This window comes from Syngnathus scovelli, chromosome 11 (genome assembly GCF_024217435.2).
Source record: "Syngnathus scovelli strain Florida chromosome 11, RoL_Ssco_1.2, whole genome shotgun sequence".
In the NCBI taxonomy this organism is placed as follows: Eukaryota; Metazoa; Chordata; class Actinopteri; order Syngnathiformes; family Syngnathidae; genus Syngnathus; species Syngnathus scovelli.
The window spans coordinates 12,439,924-12,467,910 of NC_090857.1; the positions used below are offsets into that span (position 1 = coordinate 12,439,924).

The following is a 27,987-nucleotide window of genomic DNA, read 5'->3' on the forward strand; positions in this document are numbered from 1 at the left end:
GCCGAATCATCTGTCCTACCCGGACGGCTGGAGAAGCGGCAGGCAGCTGCGCCATGTTGGCCGACTCTCTCATGTATATGCGGGCAAAATATGAGAGAAAACACATTTGACGAGCAGGCCAACTAAATCTTCCCGCGCGGGAGGTTGAAGACTGTGCGGTCTCATTTTTTTCACCCCCCCCCCCCCCTCTCGTGGAAAAGAAGCAAAACCGGTGGGGGGGCCGGAGAATCGCAAAGGCTCCGGACGGGCTTGGGAAAGCTCCCCACCGTCCCCATGAAGAGCACCGCTGATTCCGGCAGTGACTTTCCATGAAAAAAAGGAAAGATCCGTGTTGCTATTTGGGCTTCTTATCCCGCTTCTCTGGGGGGTGGGCTTGGGGCCTGTTTTGGCTCCATGTGTGCGCGTTAAAGCGACGGTCCTTTCACTATTTGTAGCACTATTTTGTTTTTATTGCGTTAGTTCCTCTTTCATTTTTTTATTGATTTTTTTTACGATGAGTTTACCACCGAAAGTAGTTTCCAAACCCGCCGTCACCGTGAGTGGACCTGGAAGCGGACCCTCTCCGTCGAGCCAACTGCGGGCTACCCTGACCTCCGTGTCGCTGCCGCCGGGAGCCCCAGCAATTCCCCAACCTGGATCCGTAACGCCAACTCCGTATCCTTTGATCCGCACAGTAACCCACGATGTTCCTCAACACCTCCTCTCCCTTTCTTTTGGGCTCAGGAGTTGGACTTTTCTTAACGCTACAGTGAAAGCTCCATATGATGGTGGTTGTGGAAGGGGAGGGGGACAATTAGCTAGGATGCTAAGTGTGCTAATGCTAGCCGGTTTTCGAACGCCACCAGCCTAGATTGTTTGTTTGGGAGACACACCCAAAGTCAAACTAAATCTCGTGGTCAGTAATGCGTATTTTTATTCTATTGTAGTGTCAAAGCGGGCTGACATTGTTGGTTAGTGCCAGGATTTCCTGGCTCTCGACACCGGTTACCGGCGCCCGGCCGGCCGGCTTTGTTCGCTTATCTTCGGTGGCTAACTGCATCGCTTCAGAAGGTTGCTAATGTTAGCCCCAAAATAAGGGCCGCTTTTGGGGAGGTGCCACCTCTTCTCCAGTGGTTGAGGGGGATGAGGGGTTGCACTCTGACAGGCCTGTCAGCTCGATGAGCCCCTAAAAGACAAACGTTCTCAGCTGGTTTAGGTCCAGCTGAGGTGGCAGCGTTCTCATCATCCAAATCCCATTTTCTGTGAAGTATTTACATGTGTTTAAGTGTAATCCTCTTTCAAGTGACTCTCCTAAAGCCAATTTGGATTGTTACCCGAGTTACCTGAAAAGCCTCAAAATCGTCCGACATGTTGACAGTAGAAAGGGAAATTAACTTTCAATGTTTGCTGATATAGCAATTCGTGTTATAATAAGTACAGTGCTCGTCAATGACAACAGTTTCCATCGTTTTCACATTTTGAATGTTTGTCAACTGCATAATCCATGGGATCGGCTGGCGACCAGTGCAGGTTGTACCCTACGTCTCTAGCCAAAATGGGCAGATGGTCACCAGCCACTACGTGCACTAACACGGCCAGTTCATATGTCGCGACAATTTGTCGACACATTGGAAACTTTGACATGAAATATGTCCTATCAAGCTGCAAATATTTTTGTGAGATTTACATCATGTGAGGAGTGCCTGATAGCAGTAAAAACTCATGCAGAGATGTCAGATTATCGCAATATCTGCAATAAAATAAATTTGAATTGATATAACATTTATTGCAGATAATAAGTTTGAGAAGCACTCGTAAGCAGTAACCAAACTATTAAAGGACGTCATGTAACATGTCGCTGGGTCGTTAAACCTTTGTTTTATGAAATGGCTCCAGTGTCTGTCAAGCATTAACATCCATGGTGTGACGCCAAATGTCATTACCGCAGTTACCCTCCCACACCTGCATTGTTGAGAGATGTTCACACAGAGTACACACTAGTCTACTTTAGAGTGGAGTGAGTCACGTCATCTCCAGTTACACTTCTAGCAATGTCTCAGTGTGAGATTGGCCAGTGCCATCTCGGCCCAGTCAGTGAGTAATTGGCCCAAGATTGGTTGTTGGTTGATTGAAACGGCAGGTCCAAATGCAAAATGATTTTTCAACAAACTGTTAATTTTCTGTTCTAATTTCTAGTTCCTGATTGTTAAATGACTATAAGAGGGTGGCTGATATTGGCCGCTGTCACTAGTATCGATGAAATAAGCCTGGCAACGGTACCGTTACCAGGTATTGGTACTCGACTTGCCCATCCCTACTATTTTGTTAAGGCCGCCAGTGTTTGGGATCAGCATTGCCACCTAGTGGCCTGGCATGCATATTACGTTTTTTGCATTTCCGCTGTGAGCAGGGATCATTTTAAAACTCAATTGGTTGTTGTAGTGTTAGGTGCTTGTTTGTAACCCAAAAACTGGTGTGCTGTGCCGGGTACATTGAACACAGTACAGAGACTGGTGTCCTTGTTTGACACTCCTGATTGTTGAATCTGTTCAACCTACTTTCCACTGCATGGCTGTCAAAGTTTATCACTGGTATATAGAACTCTTGATCTTTATAGAATGTGTTATATGAGTGGAATGAATACAAATATATGGCCTGTTGAGATTTTTGCTGCAAGGAGTTACACCTTGACATTTGTGTTATGTCATCTGACTTATGAATGTCCCGTGACTGACTGCTGATGGTCCGATGCACCTCTTTCAATGATCTTAATCACCTTTACGTAAAAGCATTCCTCTTCCAGCTAGTTAGTACCGTCATTGTAGTTACCATTATCCTTATTTCTCATGTAGTGAATGAATTGTGAGACATTTCGAAAAATTCACCACAACCAATTGCTTCTCTATGCGAATCCATGACGTGTTGGAAAAGAAATAAAAATGTTGGGGGGGGGGGGGTTCTGATAAAAACAGATGTCTGCAAATGTTTTATTTTGATGAAAGGATGGACGTAAAATAAGTACGTGTATGACCTGACCTTTTTTTATAACTAACCTCTTGGGGTCATATAGACTTGACATTGCGTCTGGCACATGGCTCCCCAAGGGATCACCAGTTCCCAGTTGTTGGGATTGTGCGCTCCCTGAAGGTGCGTGGTTGTGTAGTTTGTTGCTGTTCCTGGTTGCCATAGGAACGCTCAGCACTTGCATCTGCTGGCGCGCAACCTCTAACAATGGCGGCGCTGCTTAGCATTCAGTGTGAGAGGCCAAGGTGGCGCTTCCCACCATCTGCCAACAAAGGGCCAGGTCAGCCAGACTTGCTTGAGCGTTGAGCACCCCCAGCCCCCTCGCCTTATTTCATTCCAACTCACCTCACTCCGTTGGGGGCCCTGCCGAGGAGCTGGCGGCTTTTTCTTCAGACCAATTAGATGATCGATAAATAGATTTAAACAAGTTCAAAATTCTGATTAATATGCTCATCTTGATTTGGATTACACTGACGACATGACGCGTGTCTGAATGTGACACATGGGATTTTAAAAAAAAAAATGAAGTCCCTTGCAGCATCTACTAGCAATAGTTGGCTCTGTGACAATTTATCCCACAAATTCAGCTATGAGGCCCATCTCCATTTTTGTCATAAGTAAGTTGCGCATAGATAGGGCAGGTGTATGTATGTGTGTCAACTGCCTGTGAAAATGTGGTTATGTCAGTGGGCTCTCTGTGGGACGATTATAAATAAACTGCTGAGCTATTATGAGCCAGCATTCAGGACGGCGTCTTCCAGAGAGGGCGTGCCCGTGATTAAAGACAGCTTCCTGGTTGATGTCATAAGACACGCTCGCTATTGTTCGTATTGTGCATTCCAGATGTGCATTTCTTTTTTTTTCTTTTTTTTTTTTTTTTTTTTTTTTTTTTTTTTTTTTTTAAAACGACAAACCGCGCCTCTGTGGAATCTTCAGTGTTCAATGGGCTGTCTAGGAGTCATGTTGACGAGGTTGGATGCTACAAGTGCTTTCCCCCCCCCTATTCTATCGTTTCTACCAATTTAAAACTTCCTGTTGGTGTCCCAAATGTCCTCGTGTAACAGCATCAGTGACATTTGAAAGACTCTCTCTTGCTCTCTTGAAATAAACAACCCGAACAAACCAACCGAACCATGTATCACAGTGCTGGTTTTCCTTAAAATACACCTTTGCAGGATTCCTCGGGTTCCACAGTCACTGGATGACAGAATCTTCTCCACGCAGCCTGGAGTTGCCGCCGTCTACAGTGTGAGTATACACGTGCACGCGCACAGCTGTGCATCTTGACACATCTCGTATCAAAATTAAAATATTATTGCTAAACACCATGTACAAGTACAACGGTACCTTGACTTGTTTTCTGTACTTTCTGCATGCTACATGTGCACCATTTAAAGGGCCTCAAGTGAACTGGCAAGTGATGTCGAGTCAAGTTGGATGGCGTGAGCGTCCAGGCGTGAGTTGTGGCCTATAGCAGGTCCTTCCGAGTGTTCTGATTTTGTGGTATTTGGTAGACACCAATATGTAGTCCATAATAATAATAAAAGTCTCATTCGAAATGCACGTGAGCATCTACATGGCAGATGGGTATGACTCACCTTGTCCGGCAGTTAAATTCAAATTATTCTGCTTTTTCAAACCAGTTGTGCTTTTGGCTACGGGGGGAGCGATTAGTTTGCAGGGCATGCTGTATAATCACTGTAAGATGCGTCAATTAAAGCAATGCCTGTGGCGTGAAGCATTTGTTCTACGTGAGAGGAATGAACGTTACAGATCCTATACAGCTGCACCTCCCCCACCTCATGGCTCCATATGTCCTCTGCCTCAGTCAGCTGCCCAAGCAGAGCAGGCTCCTCCCCTGGCAACAGCAGCGAGATTAGTTGCTTTATCCTGAGTCATGTGAGGGAAGTGTGCCACACAAAGGAGCTGGGGAGACGAGCATAAACGATGGCGGCTGCACCCCCAGGTCCTAGTGCCCGCATCCGCGTTGCAACGATGAGCTAGCTGAATGTCTTTTGAGGAGAGTCGTTGATGAAACGCGCAGGCTTCTTGTTGCCTTTCCGCAGTGTCTGCTCTCTTTCTGCCGTGTGTCCGAGTGGTGAGAACGGTGCCAGCTGTGGCAGGCAAGCCCTTTCCTGCCATTCCGAGCTCAACCCGGTGTGCACTGTCGCACAGTGTGCCTCAATCAGATGATTAAAGTGGATTTAATTTATTTTTTACTTATTTTATTTAATAATCAAGTAAGCAGTTTTGGTCGTCTGTGCTATGTTGAAGTTGCACAACTCAAATTCTGGACACTAAATCGTAAAACCCCATAAAAAGCGATTACTCCACTAGTAATATAGAGGAGATTCATTTTATTTCCATGCCGTCAAACTCTCATTGATGAGGTATATATAAATCTATCCTTCCATGCATGACTTCAGCACCAGTGGCAGACAACGAGTCGCTCTCAACACATCGTGGCAGACTGTCAGACTTCACACCCCTGGCAACATTTGCGTGTTCCAAGTGTCTCATTAGCAGCACTGATCGGGCCTTAAGCACATGTTTTCTCATCCCACAGCTCCCCAGGCACGCCGGCCCTCCTTACACGCCTCACGACATCACAAAGGGACACACGAGCTTGACGGGCACCCCACCGGGTCATGCCCACTCCCCGGCGCTCTCTCAGGTATCCGTACCCACAGCTCCCACGTATCGCTATCCTAAGGGCTGGGAGACAGGCGGAGGGGTGGGTTTTGTGTGGTATTCGCCGCCTTCATCCTCTTTGCGTACTTATATTTGAGTTTTCTAAATGTTTGCTTGCATCTGTCATGTAAATATCTTTTATTTCTACATTTGCAAATGTGATGAAGCAAAATACAATGGCAGTTCAATTGTGCACGAGGCCAATTTAGGAACGCCACTGCCATGTATTCTCTGTAAATGTGTGAGAGCATCATAGGAATCGTCAGTGTTGGCAGTTTGGTCACCCACTGTGAGTCCTGGGAGCAGCTCTGGTCTTAATTTGCTAAAAATAGCACACTCAGCCAGCACACTCTTAAATGGGCACAACCATACTAAGAAAAGGAGATAAACTGGCTTCTCGCATGGCTCTGATGAGCAATAATGCGCCGCAAGAGTTGCAGACCTCCAGGGTGCCATTATGTACAAGATGTCAACCCCAATTTCATAACATTTATTGCGGCAACATGTAAACGGGCAGCCTACTTTATAGCAAGATGAGCTGATGTCCATAATACTGTGGCTGATGAAATGTGTGGACCTCAATTAACTTAAAGCTGACCTCTGTCTTGTCCCCCATCGACAGTCTCCGTACAACCCTGGACAGAATGCTGGCTCCGCCCCTTTAGTGTATTCTCCTCAGACGCAGCCAATGAATGCACAGCCGCAGAGTCGCCCGGTAAGTGTCACCCCAAACCCCCTTATGCCTCCAACAAATTAATTGATACTGAAGTGTATCTGCCCAAAACACTTCACGGTACAAAGGCTCATATTTACTTATCTGCAAACTTCATCTATTGAATTGTAAAGCACTGCTTCTGTTTTAGCTCCTGTGTGACTACGGCATGATAGTATATTCCAAAGTGCATTGTCGCCCCAGGAGCAGATCTCTTTCATAAATCGAACAACTCCTGTGGTTTAATGTTCTCAATGAGTTCAAGCCCTGGTTAGTCAGTTAATTAAGACTAAGTTGCTGCATCATGCTCTCCTGTAGCTTGATTGCTCTTTACCATCCGCTTCTACATTGCTCATTTCTTGTGTCTCTTGTGCTCTTCCCTCTGTCCGCTTTGCCACCACTGCTTCAAACATCTTCCCACCAATCAGTTTGCGACAGGCCCACGACCGACCCACCATCAGGTATATACTTCTACGACTATCATGAAATGTTGATTTGAAAGCTAGGCTATTTTAATGTTCAACAGACGACGCAGTGGAACTAAATGCACAAGCTAATTGACATTAAGATTCTAATTTCAAAAAGGTTTCTATTTCCATGAGAATTATGTCATGTAAACTGGGTTTTATTTAAATGATTGGCACCCTGGGTCTTCACTTGATCACACTAATTGATTTACTCAGCTGTTCCAAGTGCCCAATTTCAATGTATTCTCACTATTGAACAAACCACATAGCATAGCCTTTCAGTTGGTTAGCTCAGCGCTAATGCTAAATAGCACTATGTTAGCCTTTTAGGCAAAGGCTTGAACACAAGTATTGCAGAAGCACTTGTTTATAGTGTAACAGTACTCAAGTCATATTCTTTATCCTATGTGAGTATTGACTAATATTGCCGTACTGATGAGCTTGGAGGAGTTGAGACATCTCGGTGAACAATATATGTCTATACTGCCCTCAGGTGGTCAATGCAGGCACGACAGAAAGGTCTGCTAAATGGCCATTCACTTGCTCCAGTGTGACAAAAAACTTTTAAACTCCCTTTTTGTTGTACTGGATTGTGTCATTATTATTATTAGTAGTAGTATTACGTCATTACACGACTCACAAAGCATCAAATAATATCAATTGCACGATGTGATCCTGACATTTGACTCCTGTGATAAGGTGTCATCAGAGTCTAAGGAAAACCTGAGATCACGTCTGATCGTGTAGTCGGTGTTGTTGTCGCTATGCGGATCTTAACATGTCCAATTACCAATTACCTTTTTTTGCGGCTTGCTGAGTCATCATGCCCTTCCCAGCCACTAGCTCAGTGGTTCTTAACCTGGGTTCGATCGAACCCTAGGGGTTCGGTGAGTCGGTCTCAGGGGTTCGACAGAGCCCCCACTGAGGAGGTCCGAACAAACTTGTTTTATCGTGTAGCATCTGATTTGCCAGTATGTAATTTGTTGCGAGTTCATGCATTGTGTTGGTTTTGTTCTTTGAACAAGGTGATGTTCATGCACAGCTCATTTTGTGCATTAGTAAAAAAACATCTACGTCTTGAATTTAAAATAAAAAAAATTTACTAACGAGGGGTTCGGTGAAGGCGCATATGAAACTAGTGGGGTTCGGTACCTCCAACAAGGTTAAGAACCACTGCACTAGCTCTACCGGATGCAAAACTTCAGTCTTCAGCTTTTGATGTTTTTGGTACCCCCCTCTTGACAAGTCATATGAGGTCAATGAGTGTGGGCCGTTTGGTGTAAATGCACATGCACGCATGCACACACACACTGAGCGCATGCGCTGGCTGTCACTAACTGGCGCTATGCTCTGTTGTACCGCCACGGAAGTGGAGTCAGAAAGTAGATGAAGCCAAACAGTAAAGCTTTTTATTCCAATGGAGAAGCTTCCATTGTGCCCTGAGTAAGACACTCCATGTGCAGCCATGAAGAAATTCATTCATTTGGTGCAGAGTGGCCTATTCTTTTGAGTTTATATGCTTAAATGGGCGAGTGCATTTACAGAAAAAAATTCTATTGTGTGTGTTATTTTGTACTGTTTCCAAGTGCACCCGTTTGTTTGTCCTTGTGTGCGATTCTGTGTGTATATGTCGACAAGCCAATAAATTCTGACTCCTACTCGGTAAGCGGTTTCCACTCGCCCTCCCACTTCAACGCTCATCCTGAGACTTGTATTTTTATTCCAAGTGGTCCGTGTCAGGTCGTCGGAAATGATTGCGTGCTTTCTGCGCGTGTGTGTGAGTGCGCGCGTCTGTCTGCAGTCTTACCAGTGCAATTGGCTTTTCTCTCTTTCCTGCTGTCAAGGGAGGATTCAGGACCATCCAGGTAACCCGATTGCAGACCTGCATGGCATGATGATGAGGATGACGAGGAGAGGCTCTCCTGTCCCCTCCTCACAATTCACACAACTGATCTCTGGCGTCGTCTTTTGTATTTGTAGAGAACAGGGGTGGGGAACTTCTGTCAACATTTCAAGTATTTAGAGGACCAGACTAAATTTAGGAACAAATCCTGATGCAGAGATAAACTCATGTTTATTATTAGACATTGAGCTGTTTTAGGCCACAGGCTGGAGGTTCCCCACCCCTTTTGTAGAGGCAATGCTTTGACTTTTGTTCATTCATTATTTGCCATTTTATTTTTTGCGTATGACTCATCTCCTAACCTGCTTGCTCTCTTGCACAAACAGCATGCAGCATTCACAATGTACATTTTAGTCATCACATTTTTTTTCCTGGAGTAGTAAGGCTGTCTAGAGAAGCCGTCCCTGTTGAATGGATGGGGTTTATTTTCCATCTTTACGCTGATCAACTTGGCAGAGTTTTACTGAGCAATTTTTCAAGAAAGGCCATTGCACTTGTTTTATTTTGAAGTGCTTTTCTCACCTAGTTGAAGCTGGATGAATTTCGGACAAAAAAACAAGACTACAACACTGCTTATTTGACGGCTTCACAAAGCCCGGTGCTTTGTATGATGTCACAATAGTAACCTTCCGTGTTTGCTTTCTTCATCGCAAATGCCAAGTACAAGTGTTTATTTAGTATATTAATTCATTAATGACATGGGGCTGTTTGTGCTTTTAGTGCACTGGGTTTATCATGCTAATGAGCCAATCCAGTGGAACTATTGCAACTTTTTAACCTCTTCCAAGCTTAAAAGTGCGTGGTTGCTCGTTGTTTGTTGGTAGGTTAGTGTGTTAGATATTTTGTTAGCTTGCAGGCTTGTGCGTGAACCACATATCTTGATTTCCAGGAAATATGGAAAGAATTGGTTGGATTTGAAATGTATTTTTGTCCGGCAAAGCCTTTTCTTAATGCACATCACCACCACTACCAGTAAATGAGTGGTACACTATCATCTGGCACCTGAAAAAAGTTATGTTTGAGTTAGCGGTCCCTCCCTCCCTCTTGTTTTTTTATTTTGAAACCCGACAAGCAAAAGTGTCTTATGAAATGAGCATAACAAAGCAAGACCCCCCCATCGCCTCTGCTGTACACTTGTTGGGCAACGATAGCTTCAGCTTCCTCGCCTCCTTTCTGTTGTTTTCCTTTCAGTTTTTCCCGAGGACTCAGATGCAGACTGCAAGGCCCACCATCCCCACAAACACCCCCACCATACGGTCCGGCTCCCAGGCCCCCACGGCGGCCGTTTACCCTACTAATCAACCAATCATGATGACCATGGCGCCCATGCCTTTTTCATCACCGCAGGCTGCACAGTACTACATACCACAGGTCAGGCACAGTGTGTATACATTTGTACACAATGCCTTTATCCCAAGCCAATAAAAACTTCATTAGAATCAAAACATTCAGTGCCCACAGAGTTTAGCTGTTTCATTACTAGAAAACCGTAAAGGTTTTTTTCTCTAAAAGAATAGCCTCTTTTCATTTGGTAGATTCGATGAAAAAAAAAACAGACTTTGGGTCCGGAAAAAAAATATAGACTTTGGGTCCCGAAAAAATCTGTCAAACGCTGGGAAAAAAAATAAGTTTCATAAATTAAGTGTTTAATTGCCTTTAAAGTGTATAGGAGGGATAAAACTATTTTGTAATGTTCTGTTTTGTTATAGTTCATTTAGATTGTTTTTCTTTCACCATCTACAGCATATTCCTCACATTGTTTAGTAATAAAAAGGTATATTGTTCTTGATTTTAATATGTAAAGCAATGGGACTCCTTAGAACATTTAAATTGTGGGAAAAACATAATGGCCAATCTTTCATACGACTACGTCCAAGCTGATTTTTTTTTTTTTTTGGTCTACCGGCATTCAAATTCATTTTCGCCTCTGTTGAGGCACTTGAGTGGAACCTGGTTGTGTACGAGGAAATTTTGTTTGTAATCTGTTCTTTCTGCTACAAATTGTTTCTGCAGTTACACTGTCAATGTTGTGACTTTTCAATGCGGTGTCGCCATGCTGATTTGCCTTTTGAGATAAAAAGTAGAAGGAAAGCTGTTTTACCAGTTTTGCTGTGAAACACTCATCTAAATGTGCCTGAGGAGAGGAGTGCTCTTTTCTCGTCCTATTGACGTCTTTGTCTCTCTGCAGTATCGTCACAGCACTGCCTATGTGGCGCCTCCTCAGCAGTATTCTGTCCAGCCCCCGGGATCTGGCACCTTCTATCCAGGTCCAGGACCAGGGGAGTACCCATCCCCCTATCGTGAGTTTTTCTCAAGTTCAAAAGACTCACACACCATAAAAAACACCACCAATTGTCACCATTGCTTTTTGTAGTCATACTAAAACCACCCCCTTCACCCCACCCCAAGATTCCCTCAGGTACCTCCCACCTGTGTCACCTTCTGTCCCAGCCCCCGTGCCCACAGCCGGTCCCCCGTACTACCCGGGGCAGACGGTGTACTCGGCGTCGCCGCCTATCATAGTGCCTACACCACAGCAACCTCCACCAGCCAAGCGCGAGAAAAAAACAGTAAGCACCTTAGTAGTTCATTCAGGATTTGTAATATAAATATGTATTTTAACTATGACTTTACGACTGCGTTAGTGGTAGAGCACTGTACAAATGTTTGTTACGAGAAGCCTTCAGCAGCAGTTGTTGGACATGTGCGCTTTAGTGAGATGTGCTCTTTTTGTGCCATTGTCCTCACAGATTCGTATCCGCGACCCCAATCGGGGTGGAAGGGACATCACCGAGGAGATCATGGCAGGGGGGTCGGGGAGCAGGAACTCAACGCCCCCTGCTGGCCCTCCTTCCTCCACTCCTACCCCCCCTCAGGTAGGCTCATCGTACTATCGCTTTAAGAGCAGGCCAGCTCTAAATGCTGATGTGGCGGCTTTTTGTCCTCCCTGTGTGTTAACAGTGTGTCTTTCCTCTCCCTCTGTCTTTGTTTGATTTTGTTTGTTTTGATTTTGGGCATGTATCCGCGTCCTTTGTGCTGTAATCGCTGTCACATTAAACTTCATCCCGTTGCTCCGTTTGTCTTATTACACACCACACCTCATTTGGATTCATCGTTTCTGCTTAATTCCGCTTTGTACTTTTTTGTTGTCTAATGCTGTCTGGCCATCTCTGTGGCTTCTGTTGATTTTTGTGCTGCTCAGTTCTCCTGGCCCCACCCTCATTATTATCTTCACATTTTCTACCTCAAACTACAGCAGCCGCTGAGCAGCAGGCAGACTCCGGAGCTGCAGTCGCCCTCGCAGCTTCCCCAGCCTCAGCATGGCTCTTCTGAAGACTTTACGCCAGAGCCCTCGGCGTCCCCGCAGCAGCCGCAACAAGGGGTGACAACGGGCGCCCAAGAAGCCAAACCAGGGCCAGGTGGGCTTCAATACATACATTCTGTTTTGGGATTGACCAACTTGGAAACACTTGTGTTCCCATTGAAAATAAAAATATACTAGTACTTTCAAAATAAATCTAAACGCACCTAAGCGTCTTTTCCATGATTTGTAAATAGCTCTGGTAAACGCATGAAATGAAACTTTGTCCCTTAATGATATCACTATTTTTTTTTTTGCGAACATTTGTTAGCTGTGCTTTTGCTCCTTACAGGTGTGTCACCAAAATTGGAACCACTTGTCCAAAAGTCTTCCCCAACTGGCCTCCTGCAGCCGGAAGCTCCATTGGAGAGACTGGAAGCCAGCGCTCCTGCATCGGAACCCTCTTCCATTGAACCCGAGCTTGCCTTCCCTGCCGCTCAGCCCGTCCTCGGGGTCCTGCCGCCCACGGCTGTCGACACTGGTGACCAGCCACCCTCGACTGCTTCATTCTGCTCTGGCGGGGAGCATCAATATTCTTCGACGGCGCCTTGTATTCCCACCGCTGACAACACACTTTCGGACGCCCACTCTCGGACTCCGACTGTCTCACTGTCATCGATTTCCAAGGCTGTGAATGGTGTCGCGGATCCTGACACCGATGCGGATGTGCCGTCCCCTGAGATGCCTTTGGCGTCCCCATCTGGAGCAAATCCTCTTGTTGCTTCTCCCTCTTTTCAAGAGACCTCCTCTTTGGAAATCTCACCCTCTGACGTCAGGCCAGAGGTGCCCGTCGCTACTGAGCTGGCTCCCATGACGTCTTTGGCGATGGTCACCCTGACCTCCAGCCCTGTCACAACTTTGCGTGTCTCGGTCCCCCCCGGCCTTCCCCCTCTTGTGCAGGCCACAGCAGAGACCGATGAGCCCAAGCAGCCCCTGGAGAGAAAGGACCTTGTCACCGGGGTGGGGGCAGAGGCCACTGGAGTCGTTACTGAAGCAGAGCCCCAGCATAATTCATTCACTCGGAAGAGCCCCACTACAGGTACATGAACACAATGGAAACAGCTTACTTATAAACTTTCACTCTATACAGTATGTTTGAGAAATAATTCAGATTTTAAATTGTAGTCATTCGAAGTAATTGGAGTACCAAAGAAACTCCTGAAGGTGTAAAAAGCTCTAAAGTGTAGCTTTTATTTGCAGTAAATCAGGCTTCAGCTGCTACACCAAAGACCTGGAGGAAACCAAATGAATTGATTCACGCCAGAGAAACACCTCTGAAGGAGAATGAGGTAAGAGAAGGAAGATGCTTGGACATTTTTCACATTGATGTACACTTTTTCTTTTTTTTTTTTTAAATGAAAGCCACTGAAAAATGTCAGCGTATCAAAGAAGCATGACACTTGGAAAGAGAGTGCGAAGAACAGAAAGCCACAATAAATCATGTGGAAAATGTTTCTTAGTGTGCTGCAGGAAAGCGCTTAGACGTGACTTTTGGGTCATGCAAGGTGTTATCCGTCATCCTCGCTGCTCGTTCAGCACACTGTTTGTAAATTCAGCTTCTTTCATTTTCTGCCTTCATTGATGGACAACCACACCCCTACTTTTTCATAGACTTTTTTCATGGCTTGTTCGAGCTTAACGTCGTTGACAAAGCTTCAAACCAGTCTTATATTGGATATATATATATAAATAAATGACCAGTCGCTGGGAATGTATAATGCCAGTATGGCTGTAAACTGAGGACCCTGCGTATGTAAACTCTTGCTGCAGGACAAGCCTCGGCTCGTTGACCCTGCTGCTGCGGATCCAGCGCTGCAGTCGACACTGCTTGGAGGCTCCGGGTCATTGCTCTTTGCCTCTGCTGACGTCCCAGCTCCTGCCAGCAGTCCCGAGGCCAACAGAAGGCTGGCTGTACCAGAGGAGAACGGAGATGCCGAGCTGGAGCCTTTAAGGAACGGGGCGGGCCATACTTCTGAAAATGAGACCAACGACAGTGGCGCGTCGCCTAGGGACAAACACAACTCCATTGGGGCCTCGCAGGACATAGTAGAAGGTGAGAGAAACTCCACTCAAGACTAGTGTTGCAAAATTCTAGAAGTTAACCGAAGTATATGGGAATTTGGGGGGAAAAAAAAATACACTGCTCAAAAAAATTAAAGGAACAGTTTTTTATCAGGGTATGGCATGAATTCAATTAGACTTTTCTGATAAGGTTTTGATCAGGTACGTGGCAGAGGGGGTTGTTAATCAGTTTCAGCTGCATTGGTGTTGATGGAATTAACAACAGGTGCACAAGAGGGGCAACAATGAGATGGTCCCATGAACAGGACTGATTTTGCAGGTGGAGGCCATTTCAAGTTCCTCCCTCTTGATCTTTTTTAACTCTTTTTCCACAAGTGTTGGCTTTAGCTAGAGTCATTATCACGACTGGGAGCATGAGGCGATTTCTTAACCCTCCTGAAGTTGCGCAGATTGTCCAACTCCTCCAGGATGGCACATCCATGCGTGCTGTTGCAAGAAGATTTGATGTGTCTCCCAGTACAATCTCCAGAGCATGGAGGAGATTCCAGGAGACCGGCAGTTACTCTAGGAGAGCTGGACAGGGCCGTAGACGGTCCTCATTCCATCAGCAGGACCAATATCTGCTGCTTTGTGCTAGGAGGAACAGGTTGAGCACTGCCCGAGCCCTATAGAATGACCTCCAGCAGGCTACTGGTGTGAATGTCTCTGCCCAAACAGTCAGAAACAGACTTCACGAGGGTGGCCTCAGGGCACGACGTCCTGTAGTGTTTCCTGTGCTCATTGCTCAGCACCGTGGAGCTCGATTGGCATTTGCCATAGAACACCAGAATGGGCAAGTCCGCCACTGGCGCCCTGTGCTTTTCACAGATGAGAACAGGTTTACCCTGAGCACCTGTGATAGACGTGAAAGGGTCTGGAGAAACCGAGGAGAGCGGTATGCTGCCTGCAACATCATTCAGCATGACCGGTTTGGTGGTGGGTCAGTGATGGTCTGGGGTTGGCATTTCCATGGAGGGACGAACAGACCTCTACAAGCTAGAGAACGGCAGTCTGACTGCCATTAGATTTCGTGGTGAAATCCTTGCACCCATGGTCAGACCCTACGCTGGTGCAGTAGGTCCTGGGTTCCTCCTGATCCACAACAATGCCCGGCCTGTTGTGGCAAGAGTATGCAGACAGTATCTGGACGATGAAGGAATTGACACAATTGAATGGCCCTCACGATCACCTGATCTAAACCCGATAGAACACCTCTGGGACATAATGTTTAGGCTGCAGGGTTGCTCCTCAGACTTTACAGGAGCTCACTGATGCCCTTAGACAAATCTGGGAAGACATCTCACAAGACACCATCTGTCGTCTCATTAGGAGCATGCCGCGACATTGTCAAGCATGCATAGAAGCTCGTGGGAGCCACACAAGATATTGAAAAGAATTTTGAGTTGCAGAAATTGAATTTAGGCAAAAAGGACGAGCCTGCCATATAATTTTTTCACTTTGATTTTTGGAGTGTCTGTATACTGAGCTTTTTTTTATTTCCATCAAAAGATGTGGCATCCTTTTGTTCCTGAGACATTAAACTGTCCATATCAGTATAGCTATCCCCCCAAAATAATTTCACCATTGAAATCTGATGTGTTTTCAAAGTGTTCCTTTAATTTTTTTGAGCAGTGTATATCTATTCATGCTAGAGTATGATACCTTTTTAATTATTTTTTTTAAGTTTGAAATATTTTCAAAATCCAGCCTTCCTCTGATCTGATTTATAATGACCACCGGTCTTATTTTTTTATTTTCTAGGTGGTCCAGACCTGTCCGATCCCAACAAGAAGCGGCAGTACGACAGGAGCTACTTATTGCGTTTCCAATTCATGCCTGCCTGTGTACAGAAACCAGAGGGTCTCCCACCAATCAGCGACGTGGTGCTTGACAAGGTGAGTACCCCATTTGGTAGAAGTTGATGGCGGTTGGGTTGATTACTTTTTACCTACCATCTGGTCTTTATTTCCAGGCTTATCAAAAGCCCTTTGAGCATGGACTCTTTTTCCATGGTACCCAGTTTAAGGTTCATTAGTACACCTTTTGTAGTAAGAAGATTCAACGCACTGGTAGGATGTTGAAAAAATGCTTTACACACTGTTTTAGCTTTTATTTGACAACCTACAAAGTGTGCTGACTTGTCTTACTAGTGCGAAAAAAATGGCATGCAATATATGGACTATAAGCTGACGCAGCGCTCAAACGGCTTTCTCTGCTGGCCACAGAATCTCTTCTATTCAGTTTTTTTTTTTTTTTTTATTGTTCAAAAAATCTAATAATCCAATTGCGGGATGTGGTGTGAAAGTGTGAATAGTTGCATCAAAATCCCCCCTCCGCTGTGTAAACCGCAAAGGTAGATCGCGTCAAAGAGGCTCCTGATTTTTGTATTTGAGTGTGTAATGTAGAGCGTGGGGTTCTGCTGAAATCCTGTTTTGATTAAAATCACACTGCCATTATGTCACACTTGGCAGCATTAAGAGGCCGTCCCCCACCTCTGTCAAGAGCCGCTAAACTGGCTGATGTCAAAACTCCTAGTTTTACGGAGTAACCGAGAGGTCAATGAGTTGAATAAATTTTTTTCTCCCTCTTCCCCCGCAATAGTCCCTCTTGCTTCTACGTTCCTTTCTTCCCCCCCACATCTGGTTCTCACTGGACGGCCATTTGAGCAGGGCTGTACTGTAAAAAAAAATACACCAAGCAAAACAACTTAAAATGTTGCAAGGCTGTTGGTTGCAACGAGTCACCTTTAGGCCAACCTTTGTTAGAAACAAGCCCTTTTCTCCAATATTGGTGGAAGATGACTGCTCCCCCTGCTGTTGAAAATTCAGCCATTTTCTATAGCGCTTATTTTAAGGTCACGGGTGAGCTGGAGCCAACTCAATTTGACGAATGAAGCAGGGCATTCCCTAAGCTGGACACATGTAGACAAACCACCATTCATACTTATATTCACGCTTGAGTAATTTAGACTTTTCAGTAACATGCATACCATTGCAGATGAACCAAAACAAGTTGCCTTCTCGAGCGGTGGATCCCAGGGTGATTTCCAGGGGACCCGATTTCACACCTGCCTTTGCAGACTTTGGCAGACAGATGAGCAGTGCAAGAGGTGCTATGGTGAGTCGCATAAATACCTGACAAACTCTTCTGAAGCTCCGTGACTGCTTTCATTTGATCAGGGCCCAAGCGGTCAACACAAATAAATGCCTCCCTCAATTACTGTAGATGTGTGACTTTGTCCCCATTAGGAAAAATAAAAATACATTTTGAAAATATCTAATATTATGGGGCCCGGCCGGGCATAGCCCGAAATGGAAACGTGGGTCCCCCTTCCCATGGGCTCACCACCTGTGGGAGGGGCCGAAGGGGTCGGGTGCAATGTGAGCTGGGCGGCAGCCAAAGGCGGGGACCTTGGCGGTCTGATCCCCGGCTGCAGAAGCTGGCTCTTGGGACATGGAATGTCACCTCTCTGGCTGGAAAGGAGCCCGAGCTGGTGTGCGAGGCAGAAAGATTCCGACTAGATATAGTCGGACTAGCCTCCACACACAGTTTGGGTTCCGGTACAAGCCCTCTCGAGAGGGGCTGGACTCTCTTCCACTCTGGAGTTGCCCACGGTGAGAGGCGTCGAGCAGGTGTGGGTATACTTATTGCCCCCCGGCTGGGCGCCTGCACATTGGGGTTCACCCCGGTGAACGAGAGGGTAGCCTCCCTCCGCCTTCGGGTGGGGGGACGGGTCCTGACTGTTTGTGTCTATGCACCAAACAGCAGCTCAGAGTACCCACCCTTCTTGGGGTCCCTGGAAGAAGTGCTGGAGAGCGCTCCTTCTGGGGACTCTATCGTTCTACTGGGTGACTTCAATGCTCACGTGGGCAATGACAGTGAGACCTGGAAGGGCGTGATTGGGAGGAACGGCCCCCCTGATCTGAACCCGAGCGGTGTTCTATTTATGGACTTCTGTGCTCGACACGGATTTTCAATAATGAACACCATGTTCAAACATAAGGGTGTCCATGAGTGCACTTGGCACCAGGACACCCTAGGCCGCAGTTCGATGATCGACTTTGTAGTCGTGTCATCGGATTTGCGGCCGCATGTTTTGGACACTCGGGTGAAGAGAGGGGCGGAGCTGTCAACTGATCACCACCTGGTGGTGGGTTGGCTCCGATTGGGGGAAGATGCCGGTCCGACCTGGCAGACCCAAACGCTCTGTGAGGGTCTGCTGGGAACGTCTGGCAGAATCTCCTGTCAGGAAGAGCTTCAACTCCCACCTCCGGCAGAGCTTTTCCCACGTCCCGGGGGAGGCGGGGGACATTGAGTCTGAGTGGACCATGTTCCGCGCCTCCATTGTTGAGGCGGCCGACCGGAGCTGTGGCCGTAAGGTCGTTGGTGCCTGTCGTGGCGGCAACCCCCGAACCCGCTGGTGGACACCGGCGGTAAGGGATGCCGTCAAGCTGAAGAAGGAGTCCTATCGGGCCGTTTTGGCCTGCGGGACTCCGGAGGCAGCTGACGGGTACCGGATGGCCAAGCGGAACGCGGCTTCGGCGGTTGCTGAGGCAAAAACCCGGGCGTGGGAGGAGTTCGGTGAGGCCATGGAGAATGACTTTCGGACGGCTTCGAGGAAATTCTGGTCCACCATCCGGCGTCTCAGGAGGGGGAAGCAGTGCAACATCAACACTGTTTACAGTGGGGATGGCGTGCTGCTGACCTCGACTCGGGACGTCGTGAGTCGGTGGGGAGAATACTTCGAAGACCTCCTCAATTCCACCTACACGCCTTCCATTGAGGAAGCAGGGCCTAGAGACTCTGAGGCGGATTCTCCAATCTCTGGGGTCGAAGTCACTGAGGTAGTTAAAAAACTCCTCGGTGGCAAGGCCCCGGGGGTGGATGAGATCCGCCCAGAGTTCTTAAAGGCTCTGGATGTTGTGGGGCTGTCATGGCTGACACGCCTCTACAACGTTGCGTGGACATCGGGGACAGTGCCTCTGGATTGGCAGACTGGGGTGGTGGTTCCCCTCTTTAAGAAGGGGGACCGGAGGGTGTGTTCCAATTACAGGGGAATCACACTCCTCAGCCTCCCTGGTAAGGTCTATTCAGGAGTGCTGGAGAGGAGGGAGGTCGAACCTCGGATTCAGGAGGAGCAGTGTGGCTTTCGTCCTGGCCGTGGAACAGTGGACCAGCTCTACACCCTCGGCAGGATCCTCGAGGGTGCATGGGAGTTTGCCCAACCAGTCCACATGTGTTTTGTGGACTTGGAGAAGGCGTTCGACCGTGTCCCTCGGGAGGTTCTGTGGAGGGTGCTTCGGGAGTACGGGGTGCCGAGCCAACTGATAAGGGCGGTTCGGTCCCTGTATCACCGATGCCAGAGTCTGGTCCGCATTTCCGGCAGTAAGTCGGATTCGTTCCCAGTGAGGGTTGGACTCCGCCAAGGCTGCCCTTTGTCACCGATTCTGTTCATAATTTTTATGGACAGAATTTCTAGGCGCAGCCGAGGCGTTGAGGGGGTCCGGTTTGGGGACCTCAGCATCGCGTCTCTGCTTTTTGCAGATGACGTGGTGCTGTTGGCTTCTTCAGGCCGTGATCTCCAGCTCTCGCTGGAACGGTTCGCAGCCGAGTGTGAAGCGGTCGGGATGAGGGTCAGCACCTCCAAATCCGAGTCCATGGTCCTCGATCGGAAAAGGGTGGAATGCCCTCTCCGGATCGGGGATGAGATCCTGCCCCAAGTGGAGGAGTTCAAGTATCTTGGAGTCTTGTTCACGAGTGAGGGGAGGATGGAGCGTGAGATCGACAGGCGGATCAGTGCAGCGTCGGCAGTAATGCGGACCCTGTACCGGTCCGTTGTGGTGAAGAGAGAGCTGAGCCAAAAGGCAAAGCTCTCAATTTACCGGTCGATTTACGCTCCTACCCTCACCTATGGTCACGAGCTATGGGTCGTGACCGAAAGAACGAGATCTCGGATACAAGCGGCCGAAATGAGTTTTCTCCGCAGGATTTCCGGGCTCTCCCTTAGAGATAGGGTGAGAAGCTCGGTCATCCGGGAGAGACTCGGAGTAGAGTCGCTACTCCTCCACGTTGAGAGGAGCCAGATGAGGTGGCTCGGGCATCTTATCAGGATGCCTCCTGGACGCCTCCCTGTGGAGGTGTTCCGGGCATGTCCCACCGGTAGGAGACCCCGGGGACGACCCAGGACGCGCTGGAGAGACTATGTCTCTCAGCTGGCCTGGGAACGCCTTGGGATCCCCCGGGATGAGCTGGATGAAGTGGCTGGGGAGAGGGAAGTCTGGGAGTCCCTCCTGAAGCTGTTGCCCCCGCGACCCGACCCCGGATAAGCGGAAGAAGATGGATGGATGGATGGATGAAAATATCTAGCTCTGTTTAAATCATTCACTTCCCATCTTCCTGCACAGCTAATGAACATGGGCACGCGGCGGCCTCCTCCAAGGAAGATCATCATGAGCGTGCCGGTGAATGATGAAGTTAAACTGCAGAGGGCAAAGAACGCCTGGAAGCCGGGCTCCAAGCGGGAGTGTGTGGTTGAGGACCCGGAGACCTTGAGGACACAGGTAGGAAATTGGATTTTACCTCCCTTCCACAGATGGAATTGCTGCATTTTTTTTTTGTGGGGTCTTGTCTCCTCCAGGAGCTGTTCAGGAAAGTGCGCAGCATTCTGAACAAGCTCACGCCGCAGAAGTTCAGCCAGCTGATGAAGCAGGTGATGGACTTGACCATTGACACAGAAGAGCGACTGAAGGGGGTGATCGACCTCGTTTTTGAGAAAGCTATTGATGAGCCCAGCTTTTCTGTCGCCTACGGGAACATGTGCAGGTGCCTTGCCGAGGTAAAGCTACAGCTGCTATGATTAACTTATAATAACGTGATAAATGTTATAGATATATAAAGTGGCGAACATCCACCTTTAGAAAAACAAAATTGCAATTGTCTGTATTCTGGTCAGGAAATAATGCTTGCTAAACAGAAGTTGCATGTGTGCGTGTGTATACAGCTCAAAGTGGAAATTGCGGACAAGCCCAACAACACAGTCAACTTTCGTAAGTTGCTGCTCCACCGCTGCCAGAAGGAGTTTGAGAAGGACAAAGTGGATGACGTGGTGTTTGAGAAGAAGCAGAAAGAGCTGGACTCTGCTGATTCGGTATGTGCCAGAATTTTTTAAGATGGTGATTTTTCGGAGTGTGTCATAAGAAATTAGCAGTCATGGAAAATTATTCATAGAATTATTAATCCATCCTTTGAATTGTTTAAGGTCACGGACACCCCAAAAGCCCATCCCAATCTTGAATCCACCTACCAGTGTTTTCCTTTCTTTATCATGTCCATGCAGTCCACGGAGCGTGAGCGGCTTCAGGAGGAGTTAGAGGAGGCCAAGGATAAGGCACGGCGGCGATCCATCGGCAATATCAAGTTCATTGGGGAGCTTTTCAAGCTCAAAATGCTGACAGAGGCCATCATGCACGATTGTGTTGTCAAGCTGCTGAAAAACCATGACGAAGAGTCTCTTGAGTGCCTCTGCAGGCTTCTCACCACAATCGGAAAAGACCTCGACTTTGAAAAAGCCAAGGTGAGCCCTATGGTGAGATTTTGACGGCGCGAGTGAAAAAAATTTATCGGCGGAGCCACAGATGCACACCTCGCAAGTTTGAATAACCCACTTTAATTTCATCCTCTCCCTAGCCTCGAATGGATCAGTATTTCACTCAGATGGAAAAAATAGTGAAGGAGAAGAAGACGTCGTCTCGGATACGCTTTATGTTGCAGGATGTCATTGACCTGAGATTGGTGCGTTTTGTCAAATGCCTCCATGTGATTTTTGTCGTTTTCTAAAGTGCCATACACAATGTGACACTGCTACGTGTTCACCCCTGTTCTTGTAGCACAACTGGGTGTCCAGAAGAGCCGACCAGGGGCCCAAAACCATTGAGCAGATCCACAAGGAGGCCAAAATTGAAGAGCAGGAAGAGCAGAGAAAAGTGCACCAACAGCTGCTCTCCAAAGAGAACAAGAGACGAGGAGGTGAGGCCACCTGCATGATCGTTTTCATAGGACTCCCAGTCACATCTGCGCGTCTACAAACGTTCCAACTTTGTGTCCGCATGACCGCGCAGATACGAAGTTTTACGCAGCAGCCACTGGGAAGCCTCTGCTGAGCTGCCAGCTGTTACACAGATTGTCTGCGTTTTATTACAGAAATCACTGAACGTTACCTCGTTGCCCCGTAGCGATGAATGTGACAGAAATAAAATGTGAAAATTCAGATGCATTGTTCTCTGTATCAGCTCTCAGTCCTTTAATGTTTTAATGTTCAGCTTCAATTATCTAACAAAGTTACCTTACGCTCTAACTCTTTGCGCTACAATGGTGGGTGGGTCACATTTTGTTTTATAGATATGCGAGAGCAGAGAGAGGCCCGCATGCCCAGAGAAGAGACCTGGAATACCGTGCCCATGACCAAGAACAGCAGGACGATCGACCCGAATAAAATCCCAAAGATATCAAAGGTAACCTACCGCTGCTATGTCAGGTCGGTTTGCAGAACTTTTTTAACCCCCTCATCAGAGCTTTTTTAAAAAAAATTCCCTTCACGAGTTGAACCAAGTTGGCGGTTTGCATGCTTAGAGCGGCGCGTTATGATTTTAAGTCCACAGGTTAGATATTGTTATATTTGTAAAAGATACATTTTGGACAAAGTGAATTTGTCTATTTTCCTGCAGTATTTCTCACAACACACTGCACACTGGTTGGGAATCACTATAAAATGGACAGTCCCCAAAAACTATCATATGGATTAAATAGATTCTTTCCGAACTTTTAGAACTTGACCTTGATAAATCTTAGACCTGTCAAATTGAAGTCTCCCTCAAATTGGTGTCATCATACTTTTTCTAACTTTCTCTACAGCCTCAGATGGATGAGAAGATCCAGCTTGGCCCGCGGGCTCAAGTCACATGGGTGAAGGGAAGCAGCGGTGGAGCCAAGGCCAGCGACTCAGGTCTGATCTTTACAAATTGATTTTCAATATCTTCATCTCTCTCTTTCTCACTTTCTCTCTTTTTCACTTTCTCTCTCTTTCATCGAAAGAGGTCTAATGTCTGATGTTGCTTAGAATTTGTGAAAGCTCCCATTGATCTGGTAATTCTTTTCTCCTCCCCACTTTTAGAACTGTTAAGGAGTGGCAGCAGCCTCAACCACTACTCTGTGCTGCAGTCCACACTGTCTCAACAGGCTTCGTCGGCTGCTCCACATTACCCAGACTTTGATTCGAGGCGGACTCTCGGAAGGTGAGTTAAAATGATCATTAGTTTCAGCTATGGTTGATTGTGCTTGTCCCACAAAAATATTTTCTGTTCATTTCCAGCAATCGTAGCAGTGTGACACGGGAGCGCAGTGAGAAGTCACAGGTTCAAACAGCGCCACCGTTGTCGTCGTCGCCGAGGCTCACGTCTTTCAACCGGGGTGACAGTTCTAAGAATCTGCTAGACAGCCATCCACTGGAGGAGACGCGGAGGGAGCGGGAGAACGAGGCAGCAGAGCCCCACAGAAAAAGTGTCACTGAGGACAAACCAGAGCCAGAACCAGAGCGTAGCAAGACCAGAGAGCCTGGTAAGCAATGTCAATCAGATCACAAAAAAAATACCAGACTCATAGTTGTTTTACGATACCTTGACAGTCAAACCGGAGCCAGAAAGGCTTGTCCTGTCTGAGGAAGACATGGAGTTTAAGTCCAAGTCCATCATTGATGAGTTCCTCCACATTAATGATTACAAGGTACTGACACTCACTGGACTTTTAATCCATCATCTTCTTTAAGTAGTCCATTGAGTTGGCCATTGCGGTATCTGCAGGAGGCCGTTCAGTGTGTGGACGAGCTGGTTTCGGCCCCCCAGCTGCACATCTTCGTGCGTGTCGGAGTGGAGTCGACGCTGGAGCGCAGTCAAATCACACGGGACCACATGGGCCTGCTCTTCTTGCGGCTGGTTCAGCATGGAGTTCTGCCAAAAGACCAGTTCTACAAAGGGTATCCCATGCACACAGCAGGCACAGCCTTTGAATCAAATTCGGTACCGACCAGCCAGCGTGAATAAACACACATGCCATACAGGTTCGCAGAAATACTGGAGCAGGCGGACGATATGGTTATCGACATTCCTCATATCTGGCTGTACCTGGCCCAGCTGCTAAGCCCCGTGCTGAAGGACGGAGACTTCTCTATGAGAGAGCACTTCAGGTACCCAGTGTGCCCGCTGCCTCCCTCGCGGCTTGAATGTGTAGACTCATCAGTTTGATAATGTCGTTTGTGTTCACAGTGAATTGAGCAAACCCTTGTTAGCTGTGGGAAGAGCAGGAATCCTCATATCTGAAATACTACACATATTATGCAAACATATGGTAAGCGACACGTTGATCTGCTGTCTAAACATGCTTGATTGCGCATGTGGACGAAGACAGACGCCGCAGATGTCAGTGGTGTCTGTTACAATGAAAATTAATCACCTTGCAGTATTGTTCACCTGTATTTCCATTTTTCCTTTTTGTTAATTAATTGATGGATTTATGCACACCGGTTATCTCCTCAGAGCCATACAGCTGTGGGTTCTCTGTGGAGGGAATCTGACCTCAGATGGCCTGATTTCCTGCCAGAGGGAGAGGATGTCCAGGCCTTTATCTCACAACAGGTACCCCGAGCCGCTTCTACGTCCACCAACAAGCCGCGGTCCACAGAATTATCTTTGATTTATCTTTTACCTCTCGCACGCAGAGGCTGGAGTTCACCCAGTTGGACGCTGCACAACCCGAAGCAGCTCTCTCCAAACAGACCTTGTCCCCTGAGGAGCTGAGTCAGCAGCTGGATAGGCTCCTGCTGGAGGACAAGGCCAGTGACGAGCAGATCTTTGACTGGGTGGAGGTACTGAGGGGCGCTCACTGCATTCTCAAAGGAAGCAACTCGCAAATACTTGAAATTTGTTACTGATGAGTTTATGTACAGTGATCCCTCGCCACTTCAACAGATGAATTTTTTGTAGTCAATAAAACAATATATGTACCATTTCGGTCATTTCCCACAAAACACCTATTCATCTCTCACAGCACACTAATGCGCTGTGGCACAATGTTTGTGAATGTCTCATTTACATTAATGAAGTAGTTCTTTTGTGTTTTAAGTATTCTTGCTTTACGTATCTGCCACTTAGGCAAACCTGGACGAAACGCAGATGAGCTCGTCACCCTTCCTGAGGGCACTGATGACGGGCGTGTGCAAGGCAGCGGTGAAAGGTAAGCCACGTCCATTTTGTCTTTGCCAGTCATAGATGAGGAGGAGGGGGACTCACTCACTCACTCACTCAACTGGTTCCTTTCTTCCTTGCTTCGTTGGCAGACATTGGCACCAATTGTCAAGTAGACAAAGCCATCATCCAGAAGAGGTTGCCTGTATTACTCAAGTACCTTAACTCAGACACTGAGCGACAGCTGCAAGCACTTTATGCACTTCAGACGCTGATAGTCTCTCTTGATCAGCCTCCCAGTAAGTACTCCTTCATTACTTGAGATGCTGCAAGTGTCCGCCGAGCAGGTTCTCTAAACCAGTAAATATGTTGCATTTGGAGGATGTAAGCACTGCCAGTTAATGATTGGATCCTTATTAACCAATCACCATTCAAGTACTGAAGCTTTCTAGCAGTATGTCACAGTTTAAAGAAGCACAAGCTCATTGTGACCAATCTGCCAGACCTACTGCGGATGTTCTTCGATTGCCTCTACGATGAGGACGTCATCTCGGAGGAGGCGTTCAACAAGTGGGAGACCAGCAAAGACCCTGCAGAGCAGGAGGGCAAAGGCGTGGCCCTCAAGTCGGTGATGGCCTTCTTCACGTGGCTGCAGGAGGCCGAGGAAGAGTCGGAGGACAATTGAAGAGACGTGCATGGCCCCGCTCGACAAAATGTTGAACGTGACCCGTTCATGTTCGCTGGAGTTCCTTTTTCTGCGGTACGGTTTGGAAACATGCCGCCTTTTTCAGTTTGAATTCCAATGACGGAAGCACTAAATACATGTATTATATATAGAAAATATTTTTGTTTTAAATTTTAACTTACTTTTTTTGTTACTTTTTAATAAGAGACTTAAAAAAAGAAGCAGCAGCATAGATTCTGGACTCTTTAATTTATTATTTTTTTAAGGACTGCAAATATGGAAGCAAGAACCCGAAGCAGCAGAAATAATAATATTAAATAAGAATGATAACAAAATATTAATTTTGACAAAGGAATAAATCATTTGGGGGTTGAAAAGAAGTCAAGCTTGCGGTTAAAATAATCCCCCCCAAAACCTCCCTCGGCCTCTGCTTGTACATTTCACGTCGGCGCGACGGAAAACGGACAATCGCAAATGAACAAAGTGGACACGGAACCATAAAATGCCAGGAAGGACGATGGAGGAACTAAGGGGAAGCGAAGCGCTCATGACAAAAATGCTTGTAATACTTCAGCCCCACCTAGCTCAATGAAAGCTTGTAAATACATTAAAGATGGAGAGAAAAAAAGTGTTTCGAAACTTGCAGATGATTCTGTATGTGTCTGTCTTCTCAAACATCCTCCTCCTCCTATTTGATGCTGAGACACCCTCAAAACTCAAATATCCATGTCATCCATTGAACTGCTATGATTATGCTCTAAAGGAATATTTTTCCGACGACTTAATCGCCTATGACTTCCCTTAAAACATACCGCTTTGTGAGTGTCCTCAGTGAAGTGCTGCATACTTGCAGCCGTTTGGTGTATGAAAGAAACAAACACCAGGAGGGTTAATGTTATCACAAATTTGATCATGATGTGATAATTGACTTTTATTTGCTTGATGCATTCACCTGCTTCGTGAGCATGGAAATGTGTTATTCTGTAGTATTTTCAGTTGTCTTGATTTTTTTCTTTTAAGTGCTTGCGCAAACGTGTGTCAATGCAGGTTTGAAGAAGCACCTTCAATTCATTTGCTGGGATGATTAACCCGTTTGTTTATTGTGTTCTAAAGTCACATCTTGACTGTCCCTTTTCTTCAACTCTAGTTCTCTTTTGCCCGCCAAGAAGTCACATTATCAGTTGTTTGATAATTTCGATTGTTTTCCCCTTAACTTTTTTTTAATGTTCATATATTTATATTTGGGTTTTTTTCTTTTAGAAAATATAATGTAATGTAAATTAGATATTTGGGCGATTGCTTTATTGTAAAGAAAATTTATTAAATTTAAAATCTTAATTTGATTAGATATTAGTCAATTTTAGACCAAATGAATACATTATAAGAATAAATTATTCAACACGTTCATTTTAGCTTAATTTTTTATCTATGAGTGATCGGAATTTTTTATCTATGAGTGATCGGGCAAGTCCGTCCATTTTTTTTAAAATCAAATGAATTCCCAAAACATTATTCAACCCCTGAGGCAAATAATGGTGCATTTTATTTTCCATGTCACTTGGAGGATTAAAAGAACTGTATAAAATGAATACAAAATACAGAATAAAACAAGTACAACTGCAAAGTACCACAATTACAAACATGAACGACATAATCGTATACTTTCGCGGTCACTACACTTTTGGACCACAACTCCCATAAACCATAGGCGCAGTTCCTCTCGATACACGGTCATGTTTGTAGCCGGCAAGCCTCATAATTGATTTGCCACGGTAAATAAGAGTTGCATTTAATTACGGGGTGTCTTAAAAAGAGTCTTGTTTTAATACAGACGGGGATAAATTTAAACCATAATATTGAATTAAAGACT

The 27,987-nt window shown here is 46.5% G+C and overlaps 1 protein-coding gene across 7 annotated transcripts; it reads left to right on the forward strand.

Annotated features, from left to right (window-relative positions):
- eif4g3a (eukaryotic translation initiation factor 4 gamma, 3a) lies at positions 1-27,524 on the forward strand. 7 transcript variants are annotated; one of them, XM_049734564.2, is made up of 35 exons: positions 1-654; positions 4,179-4,251; positions 5,570-5,677; positions 6,317-6,409; positions 6,835-6,867; positions 8,718-8,738; positions 9,968-10,147; positions 10,965-11,076; positions 11,186-11,346; positions 11,518-11,652; positions 12,033-12,195; positions 12,430-13,176; positions 13,338-13,426; positions 13,908-14,190; positions 15,960-16,093; positions 17,196-17,315; positions 20,603-20,758; positions 20,836-21,033; positions 21,199-21,345; positions 21,535-21,771; positions 21,885-21,989; positions 22,085-22,223; positions 22,596-22,708; positions 23,109-23,199; positions 23,368-23,488; positions 23,566-23,810; positions 23,878-23,975; positions 24,053-24,225; positions 24,310-24,435; positions 24,515-24,596; positions 24,785-24,883; positions 24,967-25,113; positions 25,400-25,481; positions 25,585-25,731; positions 25,936-27,524. In XM_049734564.2, exons 1-35 carry the CDS (start codon positions 494-496, stop codon positions 26,115-26,117), a joined length of 5,301 nt encoding a protein of 1,766 aa, XP_049590521.1. In that variant the 5' UTR covers positions 1-493; the 3' UTR covers positions 26,118-27,524. The 7 variants fall into 7 exon arrangements, with proteins under 7 accessions (XP_049590521.1, XP_049590522.1, XP_049590523.1 ...); XM_049734565.2 differs by having other exon boundaries at positions 11,527-11,652; XM_049734568.2 differs by lacking the exon at positions 1-654 and adding an exon at positions 4,401-4,459 and having other exon boundaries at positions 4,201-4,251.
- Positions 27,525-27,987: the final 463 nt, after the last annotated feature.